Source organism: Sinocyclocheilus anshuiensis, unplaced genomic scaffold (assembly GCF_001515605.1).
Source record: "Sinocyclocheilus anshuiensis isolate Anshui unplaced genomic scaffold, SAMN03320099.WGS_v1.1 scaffold210, whole genome shotgun sequence".
Lineage (NCBI taxonomy): Eukaryota > Metazoa > Chordata > Actinopteri > Cypriniformes > Cyprinidae > Sinocyclocheilus > Sinocyclocheilus anshuiensis.
The window spans coordinates 735,531-758,094 of record NW_015547666.1 but is presented as its reverse complement, the minus strand read 5'-3'; the positions used below and the strand labels follow the sequence as shown (position 1 = coordinate 758,094).

General features: G+C 36.9%; 1 protein-coding gene across 1 annotated transcript in view; it reads left to right on the top strand.

Annotated features, from left to right (window-relative positions):
- The window catches only part of carm1l (coactivator-associated arginine methyltransferase 1, like), a 29,722-nt gene extending 14,481 nt beyond the window's left edge, over nucleotides 1-15,241 (top strand). The window contains exons 6-12 of the mRNA XM_016504957.1: nucleotides 4,205-4,382; nucleotides 4,490-4,580; nucleotides 13,777-13,858; nucleotides 13,964-14,049; nucleotides 14,408-14,497; nucleotides 14,574-14,711; nucleotides 15,148-15,241. Of these exons, the coding sequence (XP_016360443.1) occupies nucleotides 4,205-4,382; nucleotides 4,490-4,580; nucleotides 13,777-13,858; nucleotides 13,964-14,049; nucleotides 14,408-14,497; nucleotides 14,574-14,711; nucleotides 15,148-15,241 (759 nt within the window). The remainder of the gene's footprint in view (nucleotides 1-4,204; nucleotides 4,383-4,489; nucleotides 4,581-13,776; nucleotides 13,859-13,963; nucleotides 14,050-14,407; nucleotides 14,498-14,573; nucleotides 14,712-15,147) is intronic.
- Nucleotides 15,242-22,564: the final 7,323 nt, after the last annotated feature.

The window sequence follows — 22,564 nt, the reverse complement described above, 5'->3', positions numbered from 1 at the left end:
CTGATCAAAACAAACAAGGGACTCATGAACAACCATCACAAAACAAAAAAAAAAACAGTCGTAGATCATCCAGGTGACCACACACAGTATTAAGAGCCAAGGCATCCCAAACGGGTTATTTTGGTTATTTTAATAATTTCAGCTATTTTTTTTTTCTTGTGGACTAAATGTCAACATCTTTTACCTTACTCACCTTACTCAGGACAGTACTAAATAAAAAATAACATGCATTTTGTATGATCGCTCTTATTTTGTTAAAATTATTCACATTTTCACAGAATCTGCAAGGGGTTCCCAAACTTTCACATGCCACTGTATATGATTTGCAAACTAGTTGAATCTGGAGCAGTTGCGGTCTGTTTTGTGTGACATCATGTGCAGTGTCACTGGAACATACATATGAATAAAATAGGAAGCTATCAAAGTTTTTGACACGGTATGACATCTTTGTCTATTACCTGTTGTACCAAAGTGCGCAAACATACCTGTGGCTACATTTTGTTCCTGTTTTTAAGTTCTTCTTGTTTTTTATACAAGACTAAAGATAGCAATCAGCATCACACTTTGAACACAACAGGTCTTTTTTTCCAAGGGTCAATTTTTTTAAATTGAGATTTATACATCATCTGAAAGCTGAGTAAATAAGCTGTCCAACTATTTGAAAATCTGGAATCTGAGGGTGCAAAAAATCTAAATATTGAGAAAGTCGCCTTTAAAGTTGTGCAAATGAAGTTCTTAGCAATGCATATTACTAATCAAAAATGAAGTTTTGATATATTTACTGTAGGACATTTACAAAATATCTTCATGGAACATACTTTACTTACTAATACGTTACTTAATATCCAAATGATTTTTGGCATAAAAGAAAAATCAATAATTTTGACCCATACAATGTATTTTTGGCTATTGCTACAAATATACCCCAGCGACTTAAGACTGCTTTTGTGCTCCAGGGTCACATTTTTCTATAACACTATAATATAAAGGTAAAAAGCCTAGATAAAAGGCTTTGTCAAATAAATAATTGTAAAAAAGTTACTGAGTGCACCGTTAATATTAAAAAAAATGAAAGTCTTAGCGAAATATATAATTGGTGTGTTTGTTTTCTTAATTTTCTGCAGTAGCTCAACTGAAGCCTTTATTCGTATGGTATTTCATGTGTTTGTAGGTGGTTCTGGATGTGGGCTGTGGAACAGGGATATTGTCCTTCTTTGCCGTCCAGGCCGGGGCTAAGAAAGTGTACGCGGTGGAGGGCAGTTCTGTGGCCAAATATGCAGAAGTACACACAATCCTATTTATGATTTACTCACCCTCGTCAGTTCAAACACATATGAGTTTCTTGCTGGAACACAAAGGATGCTCTGCGTGTTTAGCAGGATGTTTTCCATGCAATGTGTTAGAAGTATTATAAAAAATAGTCTGTGAGACTCATGCAGTATAGTGCACGTCTTCTGAAGTCATACGATATCTTTGTGTGTGGAACAGACTGAAATGTAATTCTCCTGCTCAAAATCTTGTTTACTACCGTGGCTCTCAAATCTTATTCTCACTTCTACATATTCAAATGTCAGCTATGAGACACATGAGAGCCATTCTGCAGCACTGATCAGTGACAGATCTTCATGCAAATCTGAATGTACACAAACTAAAGTTAAATATGAGTGTTTTCCCGAAAATAAAGGTTTGGGTTTGGCTTAGATTGGGGTCTGTTCCTCACACAGAGTTGTTGTAAGCCTTTAGACAAGTTGGATCACACACAGACTACTTTTATGATTCCTTCATGTCCTTTTTTACAGCATCTTTTCCCATACACTTTATTGCAAGAAAAAGAGTTGAATGAACATTCTGCAAAATGTCTCCTTTTTTGTTTTATGGAAGAATCACAATCATATGGCTTGGAATGACATGGAGGGAATAAAGACAAACTTCCATTTTTGGGTGAATTAACTAATTAATCATAATACTGGAAAATCTGATAATCAGAAAATTGCCAGTACCTTTACATTTTTCTATGGATTTTTTTTGTAGCAATTAAAGGAATAATTCACCCAAAAATTTGCTTAAGATTTATGCACCTGCAGACCATCCCAGATGTAGATGAGTTTGTTCAGATTTGTAGAAATGTAGCATTGCATCAGTGTCTCAGCAATGGATGCTCTGCAGTGAATGGGTGCCGTCAGAATGAGAGTCCAAACAGCTGATAAAAACATCACAATAATCCACAAGTAATCAACACCTCTCCAGTCCATCAGTTAATGTCTGGAGAAGTGAAAAGTGAAAACAAACCTATCATTAAGACATTTTTAACTGTCATTTTATACTAAAATACGAGTCCATAATAACACTTCCTCCGGGGAAAAAGTCCATGCCCAAAATCTACTTGCTTGTTGCTGTTTTGGACTGTTTTCACTTGTAAGTGGTGTTTGATCTGTGCAGATTTCTCTCCTGATTCAGACCAGACCACTTTTTTTCACTGGAGAAAGCAATACTATGAATAGAGGACTTGTATTTTATCCCGAAGCAACAACCTGAAGTAAAAAAAAAAAAATAAAATCTTAGTGATCTCTTTATAAAACACACACCCTTTTCACTTCTCAAGACATTAATTGATGGACTGGAGTGGTGTGGATTACTTGTGGATTATTAAGTAACATTCTGACGGCACCCATTCACTGCAGAGCATCCATTGCTGAGACACTGATGCAATGCTACATTTCTCCAAATCTGTTCAAATTAAGAAACAAACTACATTTTTAGCAAATTTTCGTGGGTGAACTATTCCTGTTAAATAAATGACAGATTTCCATGGGTAAATCTATTGCAAAGAGCTTCCAGTGCACAGTGAGGACATATGTGTTTTTTGGCCAGCTGTTGGATGTGCTAGGATGATAAATCACTCATCACTATCTGTGCTGTCACACCCATTTGGCATGAAGTTCAGGGCTATGGGTTTTGTGGAAAAACTACCAGGCCGAGACAACTTTTCTGGAACATTTCACAGGGCAACACCTTCAAGAGTGCTTCAGAAGGATCTTTCCTGCACGTCTGGAATGCATGACATTCTGGCTGCTAAATGACTTTAAGACAGATTTGGCCCGGAAACTTGCATAGTGGGCAAGGACACGTGTTTTCATGGTTAAAGACTGCTTTCTTAACAGTGCTAATAGCGCTATTTTTCTCATTTAGTGGAAAGCTCTTGTTACTCTTGTAGTATTTTGTAGACTACTACCACGTGTTTGAGTTTCTATTGCCACATCTGATTTATACAACTAAAGTTCCAAATATAACACACAAACCCTTTAACTGTTCATCTCTAAATTATTTCCTTTGTTTAGAAAAGAGATTACTAAGGAATTTTTTGTGTAAGTTTGCAAGGGTGATAATCAGACCCATATTTTTAAACTTTTCCTCAGTGCTTGTAAGGAATTTTCCATTTAAAGTTTAAAGTTAATGCTGCCTATTTTAAAACAGCAACCTTAAAATTACAAATGTGTAATTACAAATATATTTAAAAACATGGCAGTTTTTTTAAAATAGAAATTATTACATTAAAGTTTATTTTAGTTTGCCATAAATGTTTGTCAGTACATTTGACAGTAAACTTTAAAAATATTTTAAAGACAATCGAATTATGAAATAACATTACTGCATTTAATATAAATTTAAAATATAATACATTTTCATTTAATTGCAATTAAGATGTACCTAAGTGCCTGAAAACATTAAAAGAATAAAAGTGTGTGAACTGAATGTAAAGTATATTCTTTCAATAGTAAGTACTTAAAAAAAAATACATAAGCAAATAAATAAATAAATCACATGAGTATGCTCATATTTTTGTTAGGCACTTAATTGCTCATATAATTCCATACAAATTATTTGTAAGCCATCCAAGTTGTAAGCTCATTTGTAGACTGGCTATGTGTTACTGACACAATTCCTGTAATTTTGTCAGTGTAAATGGCTTATAATATTAAGTTTTGTTTTAACTTATAAGTTTATAATATAACTTTACACAGTTAGTAGTGATGCACTAGTCTCATTAGCATATAATCTTGTGGTTCTACTTAAAAAAAAAAGTGTTTTTTGATGTTTATTCTGGTGCAAGATATTGCCCCATAGTATTCCATTATAAATGCATCACCGTGAACGAGATGTTGTTGATAAAGCTTAAGTTGTTTTGTCATTCTTGTCTCTTCAGATTCTAGTTCAAACCAATAACTTGTCCAACAAAATCACAGTTTTGTCAGGAAAGATTGAGGAAGTTTGCTGCCCAGAGAAGGTGGATGTGATCATCTCAGAGCCCATGGGCTACATGCTCCTCAACGAGAGGATGTTAGAGAGCTATCTGCACGCCAAAAACTGGTTAAAACCCAAAGGTCTGTGCATCCGACAACAGTCATCACATTTCCCTGTACACATATGAAATATGTTGTGTTCAAATGTTATGGGTTATTAGTTGTACTGGTTTTCTATCACTGTCCAGGCATGATGTTCCCGACTCAGGGTGACATTCATCTGGCTCCTTTCACTGATGAACAACTCTACATGGAGCATCACGCTCGCTCCCACTTCTGGTAATAACAACTCCTGCCTTCTATACTGTAGCAATTCTCCAACCTGCAATTTTCATTCATAGAAAGAACATCTGGACATCTGGGAAACATAACATCTGCTTTTTAAGTTTTTTTTGCCTATGCATGGTTTGAAGAGATCTACCAGTGTCATATAGGACTAAAGATTTTTCTACGTCATTCATTTAATCCATTAGTCCATAACTAATTGCACATTTATATTAATTTAATAATTTAAATATATACTGATGGAGAAACTAAACCATAATGAGCCTTTAATATATAGCCTATTCCAGGGGCGGATTTAGTGAATTGGGGGCCCCAGAACGTGGTTATGTGGGTGGATTTTCGCATTGGTCTGAACAAAAACTACAGACTGGATTATTGAAAATGAACATTGATTCTCTGCCAGTAGGAGGCGCTTTTGGAACATCAGAAATATAGCGGTTTCCCCGGTAACGGCTGTAAACAAAGCAGCGCTCCTCTCATAAGCGCTACTTTATCAGATAAAATGAAAATGCCATCAAAACTTTTCTGAAGACAGTTGGTTCCATTCAGAGATTCATTCATATAAAACCTTGAATTAATGAGAATGAGAAAAGTGTGAAAAAATATAGTCTATATTGATGAGGAAAGTCCGCTGATGAGTTACCATCGTAAGCCTGTGTGCAAAGGCTGTCTAATTATAAACTTTAAAATCAGATGCATGATATTTTCATCTCCTTCAAGCAGAATACACAAGAAGTACGTTCAACTCGGACGGTTGTCGTGGTAATAAACACCGTAAACGGCAACCATTCGCGTGTCAGCGCATAATGCACATCTCATATATGAAAAGCATTTTAGGGGGCCCCTGGCTTTTGGGGGCCCAAGGCGGTCACCTACCTTTGCCTAATGGGTAAGTCCGCCCCTGGCCTATTCAAGCGCACACATAAAGCTTGCCGCAAAGCACCGACAAAAGTAATGACTATGAATGTGTGTTGGAAAAAAACAGCAAGATGTTTTAATTATTTATTAATAAACTAGTGTCTGTGAGGCCAGTAGCGAGTGGCTGTGTGAAGTTGCTAATACTTACATGTTTTAATTTTAAGTGATAAGCCATATTTAAGGTCGATGAATGATAGGAGAACGTTTGGATATTTCTGCCCGATATACTGAAATTACCAAAAGGACCAGCTGTTAACTGTTATCTGTTCATTATGGACTGTGTGACTTCACGTTGCCTAGCATTTAGTAAAGTATTAAGGGGGCAGCGGTAGTCAAACGCAATAGTTCACCGCAAAAAAATTTAAACTTGTCTATCAATTACTCACCTCTTTTATGTCTTCCATGTAGGGCTGCAAAACGATTAATCGCGATTAATATATTCAAAATAAACATTTATGTTTACATACTATCTGTGTGTGTACTGTGTATATTTATTATGTATATATAAATACACACACATACATGTATATATTAAGGGAAAATATGTTAGATTTATATGTAAAATATTTATATTTATATTAGTGCTGTCAAATGATTAATCGCGATTAATCGCATCAAAAATAAAAGTTTTTGTTTACATAATATATGTGTGTGTGCTGTATATATTTATTGTGTGTATATAAATACAAACACATACAGTATATATTTTGAAAATATATACATGTTGTCACGTGTAGCTATGGAAAGCACACAACGCAGGAGAAGAAATAAACAAAGTCCTTTTAATAATAAATCCACAGGCAGGAGACAAACACAATATCAACATCAATACCGTAACTAAGGAGCTAGGGCAAATCACAGGGCTTAAAAACTAAAAAAGGTCATTAGGGAGAACTGACACAGGTGTGGAGCTAATTAATCAAAAACCATGGAAACTAATAGACAAGGGAACTCAGGGAAATGTGGAGACAGAAACAGAACATAACTGTGACACATGTATTTACATGTATATTTATATTAATTTAACTTATATTTTATATAAATAAATGTAATATATAAACATAACATATTTTTCTTAAATATATACATGCATGAGTGTGTATTTATATATACATAAAAAATATACACAGTACACATATATTACGTTAACAAAAACTTTTATTTTGGATGCGATTAATTGCGATTAATCGTTTGACAGCACTAATTTATATATAATATAAATTATATACAAGTGTGTCCATAAAGACATACAATACATATAAATATATATTTTTAAATATATACATAGATGTGTGTGTATTTATATATACAGTGCCTATAAAAAGTATTCATACCCCTTCATTTTTTTCACGTTTTATGTTACAGCCTTATGTTAAACTGCTTTGAATTACTTTTTTTTGTCCACATCAGTCTACACTCCATACACCGTAATGACAAAGCGAAAACAGAATTGTCACAACTTTGTAAATTTATTAAAAATTTAAAAAACTGAAATAAGTACATTGCATAAGTATTCATACCCTTAACTCAGTACATAGCTGAAGCAACTTTACAGCCTCAAGTATTTTTTGGTTTGATGCGACAAGCTTTGATCATCAGCATTTGGCAATTATCTGCCATTCTTCTCCTCATCTCTTCACCTCTCAAGCTCTGGCAGGTTGGATGGGGCAGACACACATTTTCAGGTTTCTCCAGAAATATTTGATTGGGTTCAATCCCAGGCTGTGGCTGGGCCACTCAAGGACATTCACAGAGTTGTCTATAAGCCACTATTTCTGTGTTTAGGGTGATTGTCCTGTTGGAAGGTGAACCTTCTGCCCAGTCTGAGGTTCTGGATGCTCTGGACTGGGTTTTCATTAAGGCTATCTCTATATTTTGCTGCACTGAGCGTTCCTTCTACTCTGACGAGTCTCTCAGTCCCTGCTGCTGAAAAACAGCCACAGCATGAGGCTGCTACCAGCACACTTTACGGTTGGGATGGTACTCTGCAGGTGATTTGTCAGTATGGTGTATGGAGTGTAGATTGATGTGGAAAAAAAGTTATTTAAAGCAGTTTAACATAAGGCAGCAACAGCAAAATGTGAAGAAATGAAGGGGTATGAATACTTTTTATAGGCACTGTACATAATAAATATACACAGTACACACACATATAGTATGTAAACATACACTTTTATTTAGAATCGATTAATCGCGACTAATCGTTTTGCAGCCCTACTTCCTTGCAATTACAATGAATGTGGACAATGAAAATAAATAGAAATGGTTCATCATGCACTATATGCAATTTTGAGAGTGAATCCCGCATTTATTTGCGGATGTCATTCCTGACATTTTGCAACATGGCCGTTGTTCCTCTTATCAGCTTGAAAAATGAGGCTTTTGTTCAAATTCTGAATGGATTATACAGTATATAGCCTATAAAGTGCACAGAGCGCTCTCTTTATAATCACTAAAAGCTGTCACTCCACTTCACCGCGATCTCACAAAGTTCCATTATAACTGATGAAGCTCTCTAAACTGCACAATTTGCATCATATCTACACAATGAGAGGATTCGCACGAGTGCACAGAACTCAACACTGTACAAAAACTCAGGTGTTTTGAGTATTGAGTGGATTTTAACTGAAAAGCTTCTGGCCATTGCATTCAAGAAATCAACAGATATGTCTGTGATTGGCTGCATTGCTCAACGTTGTAAATAGAAACCTTTGACACTCTCCAGAAAGCAAACACAAATACGCATTAGAGCGTTTGACTAAAGTTAAACCAATGTCAGATTACACTTCTGTGTGTGACATCTCAAAGCAACATATCTGCTGATATCTGTGAATCAGAGTCGAGGCAAATGCTTACTCCACACTGAAAAGAGGCCTCAATTACTATTTACGATCGAAACTGATTCTTCTGCACTACTGTTCAAAAGTTTGGGGTCAGTAAGTTTTTTTAATGGAAATTAATGTTTATTCAGCAAAGATGTAACTGGTCAAAAGTGACGGTAATAAGTAAATAATTCTGAAAAAGTATCACATTTCCATAAAAATATTAAGCAGTACAACATCATGTGACACTGAAGACTGGAGTAACGATGCTGAAAATTCAGGAATAAATTACATTTTACAATACATTCACATAGAAAACAGTTATTTTAAATAGTAATAATATTAAATATTATGACTGTTCTTACTGTATTCTTGATCAAATATATGCAGCCTTGGTGAGCAGTATAGACTTCTTTCAAAAACATTAAATAATGTTGTTGCCCCAAACTTTTGAACAGTGGTGTACATTAGAAAAGAACAAAAGCTTGAATGATAAAATGCCAAAGTGGCTAAAGGAGGATTGGTGGTGGGGCTTTGCAAAAAGTCAAACATTGATAACACATAACCATATGTTCATAGACCTAAAAAAACATGATCTTACATTAACTTACAATGATAAAGCATATAACTCTTTTGATTTTACAGCTTCACGATAAACTATTGAATAATTCATTTGTTTCATAATTTAAAAAAGGGCTTTAACAAAAGTACGAACTCTATGTATTTAGGCCGTCCCAAAAACTGGCTCATGTACTGTATTACTGTAAACATTTTTTGGCTCTGCAAAATAAAACTTAGGAATGAACCAAAATTATTATCTACGGGAATGGGTGTTTTTCCACAAATGGAACATTTCTTTAATAGTACACATGAACATGCTGCTACAGACCTCTCAATGCATCACACTGAATGTTTACAGCCTCATCCATGATGGTTTATTTTACAATGGCCCACAGGGGGTTGTGGTTTGCTAGCATGGAAAGACAGTAATGGTCCCACCGCCCACATGCCTGCACTGTACTTGCACCGTGCCGTGACCAAACTGAAGCCAAGCAGCTTCCCGGTGCTGTAAAACGCTGTGCTTCAATCCAAAACCTGACTCATGGCACAGAGCTCACTCCTCTCTGTCTGTGCTGTTAAACTCGAATGACTGTGAGGAGTTTATGACAGATAATGTTACCAGGTGTCATGTCAAGTTGAACACCCAATATTTGTGTTAGAACAGAAAAGTCTCATGTTTTGCAGTGGGTACATGATGAAATGTTCATCTGTAGAGCTTTGAAACTTAGATCTCTTTTTTGGCTTAAGGTGTAGAGCTTCTGAGCTTTTGGGAATGACATTAAGCTTTGGCTGGTTATACCAGAACTGCACCAATATGTGGGGAAAAAAAGATTCTCTCTTGATAGCCATTGTATAATATATGTATAGTTGTATTTTATTAGCATTTAACATTGTTCTTTCCTCCTGTCGAAACCCACTGGTTTCCATAGTGATAAAACCACTCCTCTAAAACAAGGGTGCTCAACAGGGGCCCACTTTGTATTTCTACAAACGTCCAAACGGGCCTCAAGATGTAGAAATAAGACAAGACAAGCATTTAAATGAGCTAGAACAACTAAAATATGTCTTTCTTATTTTAATTAACCCCCTCAACAACTGTTTTTTGTCTTTGAAGAACCAGGGTTCCCACAGTCTTGGAAAATCTTGATATATGAGCTAGTCTAATTTTAATCATCTAAGTTCTAGACCTGAAAATGTCATCAAAATCTTCAAAATCTTCAAACACCATGGGCGTTTTTATAATATATATATATATATATATATATATATTAATTTTTTAATTTTTTTTAATTCCAAGCTCTAAAATATTTTATCAGGTAAAAATTGTGAAAAGATATTTTAAAAAATCCTTATCCACTAAATCAGGAACAAGTCATGCAAATTCACTGATTAAAGTCACCATGAAATAAAAATTACAATTGTGTTTTTTTTTAATACAGTGTTAAAGTATTTATTATAAATGATTTATCTGTGTACATCGTTATATAAAAAAAAATTAATTTGCACTTTTAATGTTTAATCATAAACATCATAAACAACTAGGCTGACTTTCCAATGACCATGGTTTTAGCACCCTTTGCATTTGATTGACAGGCGATCTGACCAATCATAATGCCGAAACCGCCATTTTGTTCGACAAACAAACCAGACAGGCAAGCTAATAGATTAACGTCAGTAGAGTCAAACTTGTAAACGGTGTATTGTAGAGATGCGCGGATGAGCTCAAATGTCACCCGAATCCGCTGCTTCAAATAAATTATCCGCCCGCCACCTACCTGCACCTATATTTTTCTCTAATTTAGATAACTGACCCGACCCGCACCCGATCGTCACATTACAATGATTCTAATTCTTAGTTTTGCATGATGATATGATGAATGGATGGTTCATTTTTAACAGCAGATTCAGTGACGTTAGAGCTGATCTGCACATCAATGCACATGTCTGCGGTGCATTACGGCTCTGACGCGGCCACCGGAGCTGATCGCGGCCATTCTAGTCAATGCTTGTGTTTATACCAGCCGTGCCGCTGAACGTTTCTGAAGCATCCCAAAATCTGGGATGGAGCAAAACGTCGTCGGAGCTGTGAGGGCAACGGTAACAATACACTGATAGTAGGCTGCTTTTAAATGAACATTTAATTATAAAACAAAAGTTCTTCTTTGGCCAGATTATAGCCTACACTTTCATAATAGCATAAACACAGGCTTTACTCCCTTCAAACTTTATCTGGAATGTCACTGTTTCTGTCACTGCAACTTCCCGAACAGGCGAACACACACAAAAATGAAATGTGTGTCTGTTTGCCTGATGAAAAAATGCACGATTTTGGACCCGTATCCGGGTCCGCAGAGTTTAACTGGTTTTAACCAGCACATTCATATTTTAGAAAATATTTGCATCACTAATTATTTATCTCATCCACTCGCGACCCACCTGCAATTAATTAGAATGTATTTTTTTATTACCCGACCCGTGGGGCCCGCGGATATAACCGCCATCTGCACATCACAAGTGTATTGACATCTTTCCACGGTTGAGACGACATACCTTCTGATGTTCATTCATGTTTATTTCATGTTATAACTAGCAGTTATTAGGGCCTTTCGCACCACTTTAGTTCCAGAACTAAATGTACAGTACGAAAGTACTGGGACGATTTTGCGGGAACTATTTCCCAGTACCATTTAAAGGGTTGCATTCGCACCGAGAGTGTGTACTAAGAAGTGACGTAAGCCGGTCGACAGCGACGTCATTTGTGCGCAGCGTTCAACAACAGAAACAAAGAACATAATTAACAACAGGAGGATGGAGTGGGTAGTTCCACAATTAGTTCTGGTACTATGAAAAGGTTCCCGCGGTGCGAAAGGCCCTATAGTGATCTGTAACATTAAAGAGCCCCAAAAATAATATTTAATGTTTGAATTTTTAAAAAAAAGGACAAAATTTGAAAGCTGAGACTTTGTTTAATACCAAAAGTAACCCGCTCTGTGTTGTCTGTCAGCGCATTGTCAGTGTCCTCTTTGCTCTGCGATGTATTTTTCACTGCATGATGATGTGTGAGAACGCAAGCGCCTCAGTTCAAGTGGCATGTGAACAGATTGTCTCTTCCTCTTTACTACTAGTTATAGCATGAAATAAACATGTATGAACATTAGAGTTATGTTGTCTCAACTGTGGAAAGACGACAATACACCATAGTTCACTGATGTTAATCTAACTCTCCTGTTTGGGTTGTTTGTCAGACAAAATGGTGGATTCGGCATTGTGATTGGTTAGATCGCCTGTCAATCAAACTCCCGGCGAAGGTTGAAATCCCACCATACATTCCAGTAAAAGTTTCACTCAGATATATGTCACAATAGTGAAGAAAAGACTACTCGCAAGTTCCGTTTCATGATGACTTAAAAAAAGAGTGGGAACCTTGAAGAACATTAAGCCCTGAAAATGTCTGTAATTCAAAAGTTTCTGGCATTTACACACCTGGCTCAGTTAGAGTGTGTTTTTCAGACACTTTTCAAAGTGAAAAGTGAAGTGACGTGTTGCCAAGTATGGTGTGCCATACTCAGAATTTGTGCTCTGCATTTGACCAATCCAGGTCACACACACACCGTGAACACACACCCAGAGCAATGGGCAGCCAATACTGTGGCGCCCGGGGAGCAGTTGGGGGTTCGGTGCCTTGCTCAAGGGTCTCACCTCAGTCGTGGTATTGAAGGTGGAGAGAGCGCTGGTTATTCACTCCCCCACCTACAATCCCTGCCGGACCTGAGACTCAAACCCGTGACCTTCAGGTTACAAGCACTCTCCATCCATTAGGCCACTGGTTCAGTTCATTTAGGCCAGAGGTGTCCAAACTTGGTCAAGGACGGCCCTGTCCTGCAGAGTTTAGCTCCAACCCTAATTAAACACACCCAAACCAGCTAATCAAGGTCTTACTAGGCATACTATAAAATTCCAGGCAGGTTTGCAAGTTGGAGCTAAACTCTTCAGGACACTGGCCCCTCAGGACTGAGTTTAGACACCCATGGTTTAGGCTTAAGTTCATGGCAGTTGCACTCAAATCTTCACCAAAATATGAGGTCTGAGATTGCCTGAAGGAGGTGGTCTTAGCCCAGATGTGGAGAGAAAGTAATGCGACCCAACAGATCAATGAATCAAGCAGTATCAATTTATAATGGGAAATGTGTTACATAAAACACAGCAGTGACAGATTCTGTGGATGAGCACATTAGTTATCACAGTTGAAAAACACGACAGCTATAAAAATGGGTTACACTTTATTTCGATAGTCCACTTTAGACATTCTACTAACTATAAGTAACTTGGTAACTACATGTCAACAAATTCTAATTAATTTGCAACTACATGTCTACTAACTCTCAGAGTAGACTGTTAGGTTAGGTTTAGGGTTAGTAGAATAAGTTGACATATACTTGCAAAGTTTCTGATAGTCAGTATGTTGTATGTTGTTGACCCATCAAAATAAAGTGTTAGAAGATATTAAGCAGACAGTCTACTAATACTCTAATGACTGCTAGTTGACATGTAGTTGCAAAGTTGCTTACTGTTAGTAAAATGTCTAAAGTGGACTATTGAAATAAAGTGTTACCTAAAAATGCAAAAGAATGCAATATTTTAACAATTAAAGTCACTGTTTCAGACCAAAGCAAACATCTACAAGTCTGAAAACACTATTAATGTACAGAAAATAGGAGTGTTCACAGATTAAAATTGTAAAATGCAGGAAACATATTATCCTACATGGTGGGTGGGGGGACAAAATAAGATGGCACTGGAGTCAAAAATGTTGTGAACCATGGCCCTAAAAATGATCTCAAGATAACAGTTATTGGAAACATGTTTGAATTTTTTTTTTATTTCACCAGGAATCAGAGATGTTTCTATGGTGTGAACTTGAGTGGGCTTCATTCTTCTGCTGTGGATGAGTTCTTCAGACAGCCAATAGTTGTGAGTCTACATACACTGACTACTACATTTACAGCATCCATGAATCTGGTTCTCTGATTGCATCATAACGTTGTCAGAGAAGGTCTTAATGTCTTTGTGTTTCAGGACACATTCGATATGCAGGTTCTCATGGCCAGGTCTGTGAAATATACAATCAACTTTCTAGAGGCAAAAGAAGAAGATTTACACCGGTAATGACAGTTCAAGAATATAGCAGCATGCAGAAATTACAAGCTCAAGCACACCAGTAGCATGCACATTTTTAGGAAAAGTCTATTAAGAAATTCACCATTTTAATTTTCAGTTTATAACATATATGTCAGTGCACATCACTGTAAATGTATTTGGCATTCTTAGCAGTGCCAAAAATAAGTGCACCTTTGTCAATATATAAAACTGCCAAAATACAATGTGTTTTTAGCAACTTTTCTAGTAAATATGTTAAGATATTTCTGGAGAGTGGTGGTTGATTTCAGGTTAGACAAACTTATGGAATGGCTGTTACTGAACAGTGTCTTAATATCTGTAGTGAATGTATGTAATTCACAGGTTGGAAATTCCTTTTGTCTTCAAACTGCTGCAGTCAGGGCTGATTCATGGACTTGCTTTTTGGTTTGATGTGGCCTTTGTTGGCTCAAGGTGAGAGTCACAATTATGAAAGGAAAGGTGCATGAAGACAACATGCTTGAAAGTATTAATAATGTTTTTTGTACAGGATGACAGTATGGCTGTCCACTGCTCCAAATGAGCCTTTGACTCAATGGTATCAGGTACGCTGTCTTCTGCAGACCCCTCTCTTTGCTAAAATGGGGCAGACGTTATCTGGACGGGTTCACCTAATAGCAAACAAGAGGTACGACTAACTTTGTTCATGCATATGACGAACGGTACATAAGATTTCTGGGTTTGGAACACGGAAGTAAAATGTAGCAGGGTAAACTACTGGAGATGTTAATGGGAAACCATAACAAATATTGTTTTTGCATTCCATTTTGCTTCAAAAGAATTTTGAGTATCTTAATATACATTAATTTCTTGTACTCAAACAGCCAAAGAGTAATTTTTTGCATGTCACCAAACAACACACAGACTGGTCTGGAACAGAATTAGGGAAATTTTAAATAAATCACAAATGCCTTATATTGCAGCTTCTTCAAAGTATCCATCTTTTGTATTTGTTTACAAACTAATTTGAAGCATTAATGAACCTTTAGTCAGGACTATATACAGGTAGTAGAATGCAACCTTGCTGCAACAACATTTTGTCTAACTGTAAATCTCTTTTATAGACAAAGCTATGACATTCACATCACTGCTGTGGTTGATCAGTCTGGATTTAAATCTGGGAACTCACTGGATTTGAAAAATCTTTTTTTTCGGTAAGCACCACAGGAAATCAGTTTATAAAAGGTTATAAAGCCTAGAGTTGTCTTCCACTGTTTTAATCAATGTCCCACACAGAGAAAACAAGAAAAGCTATTTTTAGTCAAACCAATTAAATATAAATAGTTTGTTATGAGCAGGTCCAGATGAACTGTGCTTTCTTTTAATTCATCTGCAGTGAATTGGGGGAAAATCTGCAGAATTAGGCAGTACAATGTAGTAGATACACAAAAGACTAAGCATGTGTGCAATTTCCAATTCTTCAGTGTATTCTGTGGAAATCCTTGGCCTTCTTTACACCCGACAATGACTAAGTAGGAATAGTTCACCCAAAAATTAAAACTTGCTGAAAATGGACTCACCCTTGCACCATCCCAGATGTAGATGAGTTTGTTTCTTCATGGAAAAAGATTTGGAGAATTTTAGCATCACACCACTTGCTCAACAATGGGTCCTCTGAATTGGTGCCAATGAATGGGAGTCCAAACATCTACCCACCCATCCATTTTCTGCCGCTTATCCAGGACAGGGACTGGGTGATCCTAAGGCGTTCCCAGGCCAGCCGAGAGATATAATCCCTCCAGCTTGTACTGGAACCCATTGTACCCGAATCTCATTCTTTTGGTCATTACCTAGAGCTCATGACCATAGGTCAAATCGAGAGCTTCGTCTTCAGGCTTATCTCTCTCTTCACCACGACAGTCTGGTACAACAACATTACGCATTACTGCTGCCGTCACACCATTCCACCTGTTGATCCATCTGTTGATGCTCCAATCTACCCTCACTTGTGAACAAGATCCTGAGGTGCTTGAACTCCTTTATTTGGGAAAGCAACTCACGCCCTACCCAATCCAGGCAATCCACCCTTTTCTGGCTGAGAACCATGGCCTCAGATTTGAAGGTGCTGACCGTCATTCCCGCTGCTTCACACTCGGACACAAATCGCCCAATAATTGCTGAATGTCACAGTCTGATGAAGACATCACGACGACATCATCCACAAAAAGCAGGAATGCCACCCTGAGACACCCGAACTGGACAAATACCACCCCTGGCTTCACCTTGAGATACCATCCATGAATATCACAAACTGGATCGGTGACAAGGAACAGCCCTTGCACTCATGGCTGTAGCCAGGGTTTGAAAATTAGTGAGGTCTGGTGTGGGGTTAAGCTATAATAACCCCTACAAATACAACTCATTATATACCCTGTTGAAAAATCCAGCATTTGCTGGTTAGGTATGTTTTGAAGCATGGCTGCTGGTAATGAGCTGGTTTAAACTGGCCTTGATCTGGTTTAAGCTGGTCCTGAGCAGGAGCTAGTTGCTTAGGACTAGCTTAGGACCAGCACATGACCAGCTAAGAACCAGCTTAAACCAGCTCAAACCAGCAGCCATGCTTCAAAACATACCTAACCAGCATATGCTGTTTTTTTCAACAGGGTACACTAAACACTTTAAAAGAGACAGAGATGTAGATGTTTGTGAACGATGTTTTCTCTGTTTTGGAGGAATGAACACTGTTATACCATAGGATATTTATTGCATCAGAATTTGTTAATACTTTACTATAGGTTTAAAATTTAACGACTATACTGAATGAAATGGTATAGACTTCTTCATGGCTAGTGTTTGTGTATTTCATTTTGTTCTGTAACCTACTTGTTCTACAGATCTGTGTACTAGTGTTAAATGCTGTTGTTTTTGATAACGTTGATAACGTTTCTAATAGATAATAGCATGATGTTTTTTGCGTTTGCCATACCGAATGTGGTATCCTGTCGGCAATAACCTGTCCATGGCTCTTTTGATTACTACAAGTATTGATATTGCTATAAAAACCAAATAAAAAATAAACCAAATTTTTTACAAATATTTTGCAAATAAGATAAAGATATCACTGACTAAACTGCAACTTCCCACTTTATTAACTTTCTAAAGTGTCAAATTAAGTGGAAAATACAAGTCCAAAAACGCCTATAATAGCAGGATCTGGCAACACAGTGGAGGCTGCGCCCTCAAGCCTCGTTCACTCCGCCAGCGTCTCGCAGAGATCATTTTTATACCACGGACGCTAAACATTGTTGCAAACTGTCTAAACTGAATTTTACATGCAGACACTCATATGAGGAGTTTTAATCAGCAAACTATTTATTCAGAGAGCAAATGTTTATTTTTGAACATGAAAAATGTTACCGAGGTCCGGACCTCGGTGATCACATTGCTGGCTACGGGCATGCTTGCACTGTCCAGCACTCACTGGGAACAAGCTTGACAGTGCTGAGAACACGAACACAGCTTTTACACCAGTTGTGTAGAGATTGGATATCATGCATTAGTGACTCTGGCACCCCATATTACCGGAGTGGCCCCTACAAGTGATATGGACATAAACCTTCTCCAAATCCACAGGACACTTGTAGATTGGATAAACAAACTCCCCATGCCCCCTCCAGGGATTCTTGCCTGGGTAAAAAGCTGGTCCACTGGTCTGAGACAACCGGTCGCATTCTCCTTTCTAGCACTATGACATAGGCTTTCCCTAGCAGGCTGAAGAGTGTAATCCCTCTATAATTGGAACACACCCTGCAGTCCCCTTCTTTAGAAACTGAACCCACCACACCTGTCTGCTAATCACCAGGCACTGATTCCCATGCGATGCTGAACAGGCGTGTCAACCAAGAGAGTCCAAACAGCTGATAAAAACCACAATAATCCGCACCACTCCAGTCCATCAGTTAACATCTTGTCATTTTTTTAAATCTATATCTTTAATAATGATATTATTCTAAAGAATAAGTAACAGATGGTTCACTTACCAAGATGTATTCAGTAAGGACACATAAATTACAGGAAGTAATTTTGGTGATTTTATGGTGGATTTCAGCATGATTTAACAAGTTGAAAAGCTGTACTGAATATTGAAGTGTGATCTATCTCTGTCTTTTACAGGTACGCCTAAATCATCGTTCTCATCATTTATCCGATCAGCCTAAATGAAGACTGCAGGTCTATCACTCAGCATTGCAGATAAAATCTATGGTTCTGTGTGCATGTGATATAGCGATATATGATATTTGTTAATAAAAACAAGGTGACTGAATGAAATTGTTTTATTTCCATAGCTATAATCTTTAATTCATTTGTTTTACTTTAAACGGATAGTTCACCCAAAAACTTAATTTAGGCTTTAAATCACATATAACATCAACGGCAACGCACATACATAAAGCACCTCAAATATGGTCAACAGAAGCTCAACCATACTTGCTTGAAGCGCAAGAACAAACCATATGAGATATGAGAACACATGAGACACGTCAGAACAAACCTAATTTGTTCTTGTGTATCCAGCAAGCATGTTTGAACTTTCATTTATCATGTTTGATAAGCTTTAAGTGTGTTATCCTGACATCTGTTGATTGTATGAACACTTCTAATCCAAATATGCTGATTATGGAAATGTGTGTAAATGTGTGTTTAACAAATAAAAAAAGTGAAAAATAGCTACTTTCTATACATGGTAGTTACCTCTAAATCCTGTAGGATTACAAAGAACATGCCCATAAACACTTTCAATTGAAAGACTGGGATTAAGTAAAATAAAAATCTATTATTTGTTCCGGAGTAAATAGTTTTGGTTGATAACTCTGTATTTTGATATAACTTTAATGATGTTTAAGAGCACTGCCTTTGCACAGCCTCTACCCACAAGAGGGATAACAGTGTTTTTCCCTGCCTAGGTCATCAGTCTATATTGCAGATCTTCTTGTCACAAATGACCTGACAGTTTTTGTAACTATTCGGCTACTCCTGTGCTTTTTTTCCTGTGGTGTGCCTCAGGGTTTTATTTTAAGCCCTATTTTTATTCTCACTGCATGTTGTATGAAAGTAAAGAAAACTCAGTCTTGTCTTCAGCCTTTTTAGCGGTGATTCTTCTGGAGGATTCTGAGGTCCTTCTCCAGAAATATGCACACTTTAGCAAAAAAAAAATCTTGGTGTCTTTGACTCCAAGCTTAAAGGCACAATATGTAAGATTTTTTTATTAAAATATCCAAAAACCACTAGAACAGTGTTATATATTTTGCTGACTTGTGTACTTACAGTATCCCAAATGATTCGAAGAATGTTTAAATCCAGAGAAATAAGCAATTTTAACTAGTGGCACGGACCGTGTCCATAGTGTCATTGTGTCGCCTGCCAATGACGTCATAACCCCTCGATTTTGTTTTGTAGTAAACATGGAAACACCAAAGACGCTTTAATTTGTTGTGCGTTTTAATAGACCGGTGACGACCGCACAGAGTAGCATAATAACAGAACGTTCAAATGTATCTAGTATGATAAAACAGCACTGCTTTACCCCACATACGCACGACCGGAAGCAGCGGAAGCGGTCGACTGTGTCATAATAAAAGCTCCGCTGCTTTCCAGCCATGTGTCGCGCTCGTTCAGCGCCTCGTTTCACTTCGATGGCTTTCAGCCTCACCCTGCTTCATTCTACTACGTTAATAAATCATTAGCTCATCCATGAACATGATTTCTGCCCGAGTCCCGTCGGATTGCATCGACTGTGGGGATGAAGACCACAACTCCCATGAGTCCACACTCAGTCACTGCGTCATCAAACTACGCCTTTGCCTCTTTGTTTGTTTTGAATATGCGCCCTCTAGCGGCGAAAATTACATATTGTGCCTTTAACTGTCTGTTATATGGTATGACCGCCAAAGTCATGTGGTCCAAACAACATAGAGAAAAATTAAGATGAGGTACAGTCAAAGCACTTACCGTGCAGGAGATTTCGCACAGGTTTCTTATACTGATGCATAAAGAAAGGGTTAGAGGAAGTGTGTGAAAGAACAGCCTGTAGTGTGACATGATGTGCATTGCTTATCCTATTTGATTCAGTCACTTACAAGTGAGTCTTCATATCTGAACTGTACATTACACAAGGACAAAGTCAATAAGTCTCAAATTATCAGATAAGATACAATAAGATTAAGGCCAAGACAAGGTTGAAAAAAATCACTCCTCAAAAAGGTTTTTCCTTAGTGTTTTTTTTTTTTAAAGTTTTGTGTACAGACAACAACGCTGTCAAAACGATTCTTGTTCACGCAGATCCATGAAAACTACTAGACGCTGTATAATGCATGCCAGGTGGTGAAGATGTAGTTAGCGATGTGACTGTAAAGAAACACTACGAGTCTGCGCACATACCTATAAACGGAACACGTAATACACATGCACAACGTCACAATTTCGTCACAAATTTGCTGAGGTGATAACGTCATTGTTTTAAATACTTGCACTTTGAAACCTGTTTTCAAATGTTTTTGTTTCAGACTCCCAGAACTCCACTGTTGTGTAAATGAAAGGCCAAAAATTCATCAAATGTTTACAGTTTTCAACAACAAAAAAATTGTTTTGTAAACACCACCTTAAAAAAAAACATTTACCTTTTTTAAAACTTCATAATACAAACATTTCTTTATAATTGTGAATACAAAAATCTGTTTCTCGAAACTTGGCAAGTGTTTTTTATAATTACATTTTAAAAATATTTTTCCTTTTCTTTATTGTGTACTGTTAAATGTGACTGACCCTTTATCCTCTTTATGTAAAGAGTGAAAAAAAAAGAATATTAATTAATTTATTTATTTAAATTGCTATAGATATTCTATTATATATTTACCTATAAATTGTTAGTTTCTTTCAAATAGCTCTAATATATGTTTATATTTATAATAAATACAGTATAATAAATGTAAATAACAAAATTATGTGTGTGTGTGTATATATATATATATATATATATATATAAAAGCTATTTTTATAAAAAAATAATAATAATATATAATATATATATATATTATGTTTATATTTATTATATATTTATTTATATTTTATATATGTATGTATTTATATATTGTTTGTTTTTCAAATAGCTCATATATGTATATATGTATTTATATATTTATTTATGTTCTATTATATACTACTATATATATATTTATGTGAATATATATTATAGTATTGTGAATATTGATTTGGTCCAGACGCTACATATTGTTTAAATATTGTTTGACTAGATCTTGACATCTTCCTTTCAGCCATTAAATTAGGTGTTATGTCATTATATTGAATTTAAAAGTCACACAATTAATATTCACAAATCAAATTCAACTTGTGAGGTAATGAATTTCAGTTTGGTGTAAACGCATTTCTTCTGAAAATGTGAACTTGAAGTTATGTAATTGTATGTAGTCATGTTTATGCATATGTATGTTGTTTTGTGTTGTATTAAGTTACAGACTTTATAAAACTGAACTTAAAGGGATAGTTCACCCAAAAATTAAAATGTGATGTTTATCTGCTTACCCCCAGGGCATCCAAGATGTAGGTGACTTTGTTTCTTCAGTAGAACACAAACGAAGATTTTTAACTCAAACCGTTGCAGTCTATCAGTCATATAATGGAAGTGAATGGGAATCACGTTTTTCAGAGTCAGAAAAACATACACAAACAAAACCAAATTAAACCCTGCGGCTCGTGACGATACATTGATGTGTAAAGACACAAAACGATCGGTATGTGCAAGAAACTGAACAGTATTTATATCGTTTTTTACCTCTTTTTTTTTTTGCTCTTGAAGGAAGGCAAGAATTATTGGTATTGGGTAGTTGAATGGGTCTTCGACCCGCGACATGCACCAATTTTGTGAAAACTCTCCATTTATGTGAGTAAAGACGTTTAGTGGAAGGAGCCCTAGCCTCAGAGATAGTGTTCAACACGCGCTGAGGAAGTGCATCTGTTACTGGCAAGCCCCGTTGAGCGGCCAGACATGAAGGCTCCATGACTCTGGATTTGGATGCTATATCGTTAACTGTGCTTAAGAGAGGAGGTCTCTCTTCAGTGGGACTATTTTTCTACCAGCATCTCCACCAGTTCTGGGAACCACGGCTGATTGGGCTATTTCGGTGCCACTAACAGAACAGATTCCCTTTCCTCTCTGATTTTGCAAAGCGAGGCAGAAGTTTCACTGAAGGAAAAGCATACTTGCGTACTTTCGGCCAGCTGTGAGCTAGTGCATCCACTCCCAGGGGAGAGTGTGTCAGTGAATAAAACAGCGGGCAGTGAGTGTTCTCTGCTGATGTGAAGAGATCCACCTCCGCCCTGCCGAATACACTCCAAATCATATTGACTGTCAAAGGGTGTAATCTCCACTCCCCGTGGATTACCCTGCCCCTCGACAGTAAATCCGCGCCGTAATTCAGGCGTCCGGGTACATGTACTGCCCGGATGGAGAGGAGGTGTCGATCT